The 7784-nt window shown below is 42.4% G+C and overlaps 1 protein-coding gene across 1 annotated transcript; it reads left to right on the top strand.

Annotated features, from left to right (window-relative positions):
* The first annotated feature begins 1966 nt into the window (after positions 1 to 1966).
* Positions 1967 to 3038, top strand: LOC119544411 (aurora kinase A-like). Its single transcript, XM_037849890.1, is given in 2 exon segments — positions 1967 to 2809; positions 2811 to 3038. Coding segments are annotated over 2 exon segments (972 nt in total). The 5' UTR covers positions 1967 to 2023; the 3' UTR covers positions 2997 to 3038.
* The last annotated feature ends 4746 nt before the right edge of the window (positions 3039 to 7784 follow it).

Genomic DNA, 7784 nt, shown 5'->3' with positions numbered 1-7784 from the left:
AGCTGGATCTCAAGCAGCTATTTTGAATCATGAGGATAGAGGCTACACCCAAGATGCAGGAGAGCACTGAGCTGGGAGGTATCTGGGTTCTTGAGGCTCATGGAGTCGATGTACATCCCTGAACCACCCAATTCCTGATTCTTTATACATAAGAGAAAAACTTTATCCTGTTTGAGCCACTGCCATGGGAGGGGAGGTGCTATATTTCCTAACAAACATAAGGATAAAGGAACTGATTATTTGATAGAGCTCACATTGAAAGGCCTCCATCTGCTTGGCAAAGCAGATGATGAAGATTCTGGGAGGGTACAAGGAAGAACAGGGAGGTGAGGGATTGCTATGGAGCAGTGGGTGAAAGGGACACAACAGGGAATGAACAGGAAGAGACTGAAGGAGACTCACAGAAGTGAGGACCAGTTGAGAAAGGGCAGCAGAGGTGTGTAGTAGACTCATACAGTTTCATCCCAGATTTTCCACATCAACATACAGCTGGAAATAGATACTGGAAATAGAATGCAGGCATTGGGGAGTTATGTATGGTTAGGGATTGTCAGCACAGGCAAAATTCAAAGGGTTTGGAGAATAAGAAAACCGTGGGTACTGGTAAAGGCATAGTGCCATAGATAACTATGGATTTCTGGATAAGATGTATCTAAACAAAGATAGAAGGGAAGAGAAAGGGAAGAGTCAATGTTCAAGGTCATGATTGCGGAAAAAAAGGGGTTCAGGGTAAAGAGGAAGACAGGGGTGCCAGCAGGCAGTTGTTAAGGTCATGAGCTTTCATTGTCAGAGAGTCATGACTCTGAAGCTCATCTTTTCCATTTGCTAGCTGTGTTACCTTGGCAAAGTCACTTAACTTGTTGGATCCTTCATTTTGTCATCTACAAAATGGGAATTAAAATACCTATATTGTAGGATTAGCCCTGGACCTAAGCACAGTGCCTGGCACATAATAATTGCTCAAATAAATAACAGCTATTACTATCAAGTATGATACTGTATTTAGAAAGTGGAAGCTCAGATTTTGTGATCTGAGGTGGTTGTTCTTGTTTGCTAATGCTGCCGGAATGCAAAACACCAGAAATGGATTGGCTTTTATAAAAGGCGGTTTACTTGGTTACACAGTTAAAGTATTAAGGCATAAAGTGTCCAAGGTAAGGCATCAGCAATTGGGTACCTTCACTGGAGGATGGCCAATGGCGTCCGGAAAACCTCTGTTAGCTGGGAAGGCACGTGGCTGGTGTCTGCTCCAAGTTCTGGTTTCAAAATGGCTTTCTCCATTTTGAAACTTCTCTAGGCTTCAGCTCCTCAAAAATGTCACTCTTAGTTGCTCTTGGGGCATTTGTCCTCTCTTAGCTTCTCCGGAGCAAAAGTCTGCTTTCAACAGCCATCTTCAAACTGTCTCTCATCTGCAGCTCCTCTCTCAGCTTCTGTGCATTCTTCAAAGTGTCCCTCTTGGCTGTAGCAAGCTCACTCCTTCTGTCTGAGCTTATATAGTGCTCCAGTGAACTAATTCAGACCCACCCTGAATGGGCGGGGACATGCCTCCATAGAAATTATCTCATCAGAGTTATCACCCACAGTTGGGTGGGGCGCATCTCCATGGAAACACTCAAAGGATTCCAATCTAATCAGCACTGAAACATCTGCCCCAAAAGATTGCATCAAAGAATATGGCGGCTGAGCTCTGGGGAGCACTCGGCGCCCGGAGTTGGAGGCGGTAGCGGACGGGTGCATGGCCCCATGGGGCCACTTCTGTGTGGCGGGCCCAGGCGGCGGAGGCATCATGGACAAAGCTAAAGAAAGCAGCATTTCAGGACCCATTAAGATGACAGTTCCCTTTGGTAATGGTCCAAAACGTGTTCCGCAGTTGGCTTCTCAGAATCTGTTGTCCGCAAGCAGTGGCCAGGCGCAGCGGGTCTTGTGTCCCGCAAATGCCTCCCAGCACTTTCCTGCACAAGCACAAAAGCTTGTCTCCAGTCGTAAACCAGTTCAGATTCAGAAGCAGAAGCAATTACAGACAATGCCTGTGCCTCAGCCTGTCTCCAGGCCACTGAATAACACCCAAAAGAGTGAGCCGTCCCAGCCACCAGCATCTGGAAACAATCCTGGAAAAGAACTGGAATCAAAACAGAAAAAAGAAGAATCAAAAAAGAGGCAATGGGCTTTGGAGGATTTTGAAATTGGTCGCCCACTGGGTAAAGGAAAATTTGGTAATGTTTATTTGGCAAGAGAAAGACAAAGCAAATTTATCCTGGTCCTTAAAGTATTATTTAAAGCTCAGCTAGAGAAAGCAGGAGTTGAGCACCAGGTGAGAAGAGAAATAGAAATACAGTCCCACCTTAGACATCCTAATATTCTCAGACTGTATGGTTATTTCCACGATGCCACCAGAGTTTACCTAATTTTAGAATATGCACCTCTTGGAGCAGTCTATAGAGAACTTCAGAAGCTTTCCAAGTTTGATGAACAGAGAACTGCTACTTATATCACAGAATTGGCAGATGCACTGTCTTACTGTCATTCAAAGGAAGTTATTCATAGAGACATCAAGCCAGAGAACCTGCTCCTCGGGTCAGCTGGAGAGCTTAAGATTGCAGACTTTGGATGGTCGGTACATGCCCCATCCTCCAGGAGAACTACTCTCTGTGGAACCCTCGGCTACCTGCCTCCTGAGATGATTGAAGGCCGGATGCATGATGAGAGGGTGGATCTCTGGAGCCTTGGAGTTCTTTGCTATGAATTTTTAGTCAGGAAACCTCCTTTTGAGGCAAATACATACCGAAAGACTTGCAACAGAAATATCAAGGGTTGAATTCACATTCCCTGACTTTGTAACAGAGGGAGCCAGGGACCTCATTTCCAGACTGTTGAAGCATAATCCAAGCCAAAGGCCAACTCTAAAAGAAGTACTTGAGCACCCCTGGATCACAGCAAATTCATCAAAGCCACCAAGTAGCCAAAAAAACAAAGAATCAACTAGCAAACCATCTTAAGAATCTTGCAGGGGAAGAATTCTTTTAGCCACGGGGGCTGCTGTATAATGTGGCAGGAAAATGCTACTGAAACTCACTCAACTGTCACTGCCAGCCCTCAATCTATATTATTATTATTATTATTATTTTTAAATTTACTGAGCAGGCAGTAACTCAGTTATTTCTATTCAGAAAACTCTAGTTCAATAAACCTGATATTCTGAAGTGAAAGCGGCAGTAGAACTGTGCTAATTTTACTGGCCTCATAACCTCGAGGCAGGGTTTAACTGCAGTCACCCCAACAGCCCATGCAGTGAGGAGACTTGTGGAAGAAACACGGAGTCTGGTTGTGGAAACTGACGACCTCCAGACTTGATTAAAGAACTGTGCAATAACCTTTCAAGAACCTGAGTGTGTGTGTAGCTTATTGGGTGGCCACGCCTGGCGAAGCTGTTGGAATGAATACTTCTTTTTTTAAATGTTAAAATAACAACTTTTGCATAGACTTGTATGTTTACTTCAATAGCATCCCCTCAGGAAGGCTCTCAATGTCTGTCCAACCTCCTATCAAGCCTGTTGGGTGCTTGGTCCCCTTCAACCACTTACCCCCTATATGAGACTTTGTAAAATAGTAACATGTGCTCTACCTCCATTTTTCACAGCTGTATCTAAATGTTAAGGACTTATTATTATTTTTTTTATTACATTGGAGCTATGGCATGTGTGCAAACTTTAAAAATAAATGAATGCTTAAATAAATGAAAAAAATAAAAATTATAAGAATATGGCTTTTTCTGGGGGACATAATATATACAAACCAGCACAGTGGTCAACAGCAGGAAAGAGCAAAAGGCAGAGCAGGGAAAGTCATGTAGTAAGAGCCATGTCTAAGAATTCCAGCCTCTTCCACTCCAGGCTGTAGGACATGCTGAAGTCTTGGTTTTCAACCTGTATAAACGGACAGAATGGTATGATTGCTGAGACATGCCCCCAAGGGATCATATCAGAGAAGAAGAGGGAAAGGAGGAGGACACATGGCTGACACTCTTGCCCTCCTCACCTCCTTCTGCCTAAGCATCTGTCTCTTTATAATTTTGTATTTGTTTTACATATTAGGGTTCAGCATAAGGTTTCATTCAGGGAAAGGTTTCTATTGCTAAAAGAAGAAAGAGAAGGAGGAAAAGGTAGAAGAGGAGGAGGGAGATGAATTATTAGTAGAAATAGAAGTAATGGTAGTTGTAGAAGTAGCAATAATTAATAGTAGTAATTTGCATCTCTCAAGGCCAAAACAGTGCATGCACCAGAGGACACAAAGAAAGCCCAGGTGTATATGGGATTGATCTATAAACCTACAACTTCTCTAATTTAAAAAAAAAAAAAAGAAGAAGAAGAAGGAAGGAAAGAAAGAAAGCCCACATGGATGTGTCAGTCAGGGTCCCAGCAAGAAACAATGACACACTCAAAAGTGGTTATTGAACACTCTTTTCAAAGGTGTGAGCAGAGTTAAGGAAAACCAAGAGGGGGCAGGAAAGCAATCCAAGGCCAACCATAGTGGGGAGCCCTTACCACCCCTGGACCTGAAGAAGCAGTTAGAGGGAACACAGAGAGAGAGCTGCAGGCCTGACTTAGCTGTAGGACAGGGCTGCCAACAGGAGTTCTAGTCTTTGATAGAAGAACACAGCCACTGCCAGCCCATTGTCCAGCAGGGAGGGAGCCAAGGGAATAGATTCTTTGGGCCTTCTCTCCTCCCACTCTCTTATTTCCCACTGGTGCCTCCTGTTGGCCAAACCCAACTGAAACCACAGACAGGGAGCCCAGTTGATGCAGCCCAAAGAGGTGAGCCTTCCAGGGCATAAAGCATGGTGGAGAAGGGTGGAAAGTGGATCCGGAGGGGCAAATAGAGAACATCCAGCATATTGCAATTTCATCACCTCTGCTGAGGATCTACTCTCCTTCGATCATCATGCAAGTGGTCTATGCTCATCTTCCCCAGGAAGAATTCTGCATGTCTGATGGCTGGCCAGGCAACTAGAAATGAAGGCACTCAATGCTTCTCCTGATTCTCTAAATATCCACTATATTAATTACCTCTTGCTGCATAACGAATTACCCCAAAACTTGGCAGCTTAAAAACAGCAAACATTTATTATCTCACAGTTGCTGTTGGGTCAGGAATTTGAGAGACTGCCATCATGATATCTGCCAGTGCTGTGGTGATCTGAAGGCTTGATCAAGGCTAGAGAATTCCCTCCCGAAACGGATCATCTGCATGGCTACTGGTGTTGCTGAACAAGTGGGCTCGCTGCCCAATGCACACAAAGCCAAGTCTGTGACACTAGGGTTTCAAAGAGAGAAAGAGCTTTATTACAAGGGTGGCCAAATAAGGAGACAGGAGGCAAGGCTCAAATCTGTCTCCTCAAGTTAGAAGTGCTTAGAGTTTTTATTGGGTTAAACAAAGGGTGGTGGGGTTAGAGACATTATTTAAGTTGCCATATTATGATTAGTTAGTAAATATTCAAATTAAGAATTGTAAGTAAGCTATTATAATTGGTCATTTATACATTCAAAGTAAATATTCAAATTAAGAATTGCAAGTGGGCTATTATGATTGGTCATATGTATTTAAATGAAGAATTGTAAGTGAGCTAACTGGGAGGGACATTATCTGGCTGTAAGGAAGGAGCACAGGAAGCATCTGGTTACAGCACGGTTATAAATCATTTAGTTTTAGGTAATACAAAACAATAACTATAACAACAAGCAAAGGAAATAGGCTAAAATGACAACTACAGTAACAAGTAAAGGAAATAAGCCAAAATAACAAGTAAAGGAAATGTAGCGTTGATAGTTGCTTTAGAGTCACTAGTGACAGCACAGCTCATTTTAATTGCTGTAGTCAGTGGCTACACTGGTAGGAAGCCAGGGTTCCTTGTTTCATGGATCTCCATAGGGTTGCTTGAGTGTCCTCATGACATGTGTCAGCCAGCTTTCTCAGAGTGAGTTATCCCAGAGGAGAGAAGGAAGATGCCACATGCCTTTTACAACCTAATCTCTAGAGTCACACACTATCACTGTCACCTGTTCCTTATTCAATTCTTTAAAAGCAAGTCATAAGTCTAACCCATACTCCATAGATGAGAAGAGGGGAACAGGGGTGGAGGGGAGGATAATAATTAAGCTCCACCTCTTAAAGTGAGGAGAATCAAAGAATTTGTGGACATATTTTTAAACCACCATGCCTACCTGCTTACCCATATCCATCAGCTTCAATATTCAACTTCCTACTAATCTGACCTGCCAGGAATCATACTATACATACACCTTCTGCCTTGAGTTGCAAGAGGCACAACAGCAGGTCCTAGGGTTCACCAAGGAAGACTCCACAAAGAGAGATGGAATCCAAGAGTTGCAAGAAAAAAGCTAACTGCAGGGCCATATTCCCTTACTGATTAAAAAAAAAATTATGATCAAAGATGGATTTATATTCTACTGCTCATTCTTCTCAAAACAAAACAAAACCATGATAAGTGTGATAGCTGGACAGCCAACCACAACATTTTGGAAATGATTCTGCTAACAAGTCCAGACAATTTTTGAGTTGGAGCCATCACAATGAACTTCAAAGATTTGGAATGATATTTTTGTTTGTTTGTGCACATGTATGTTTCTTGTAGGAGGGGGTAAGGAGCAGAAGAGTGGTGTGCCAGAAGTATTTTGGAAATAAAATGTCAGAGCTTCTTGTGGAATGAAGAGATTTAGAGTTATTGATAAAGTCCAAAGTTTAAAACATTTCCAAACAGAAACATATTTGATATTTGTTTTCAAATCTCACAATATTTGCAGTTACAACTGAAATGTTGATAACATTCTCGAGCACTAAGAAATTGATTCTCACACATTTCCTTACAGGTTCTGGCAGTTTTTTGAGTTTCTGATAAATAAAGTGTCTGACTTTTCTCCAACTTTTACACATTCATTCGCCAGTCTAAGAAAAAGATGATCACAGGCTCCATTCTTTCTCCGTGGCAGATGTATAAAACAGAAGTCACACAAACACAACAATGCAATCTATACATTTGTCAGTGCCAGTGTTCCTTCCATATGTTCAAGGATTGCCTGGTGTCTTAAATAAACGGGTTCTGATTACATTTTCATGGAATCCCAAATTTGTTTCAGTGTGATCACAACACCCAAACAACCTTGAGCAGTCATCTCCTCCATGACCTGTCTAGGCTAATAACCCCATCATCCATTCCCACTTAAGTCAAAATCAAAAACCTAAAAAGAGAGCAACCTTCCAACCTCTTTCCGTACACCTTTTTATTTTTTCTAACAATCTGCACAGTAAGAGTATTATTTATGATATCTTGGAAACTGTTTCCAGAAATGCTGGCATTTTCCCTTACAGCTTCGGTAAATGCCTCTGTAATGTGAATAGACATACCCTCATTTGTCCTTGTGGTTTATTGAGATTTCCACATATCAGATTTTATTAAAGTAGAGCCCACTTACAGTCTGATGTATCCAGCTCTCATGCCACTAGCCTCCAGAAGCTGGGGGGCACTTCTCTGACACCAGAATCAGAAGTCAGAAGCGCTGACCTCATCTTTCCTTGTGCAGGCTTCCACTGTGACAGGAAGGTTTATCTCGCACCTCTGCATCCCCTGTTCTTTCACTGTTACACAGAAATGTCAAGGCCAACCTTTGTTTTCTCCTTGACAGATCTCTAAGCAAAGAGAGTTAAAAATAGGTTAATGGAAAGAAATGTCACACAATTAGCTATGTCTGTGCATTCCTTCTTTCCTGCCT

Source organism: Choloepus didactylus, chromosome 9, assembly GCF_015220235.1.
Source record: "Choloepus didactylus isolate mChoDid1 chromosome 9, mChoDid1.pri, whole genome shotgun sequence".
Taxonomy (NCBI): domain Eukaryota; kingdom Metazoa; phylum Chordata; class Mammalia; order Pilosa; family Megalonychidae; genus Choloepus; species Choloepus didactylus.
This window is presented reverse-complemented; position numbering and strand designations above follow the sequence as displayed.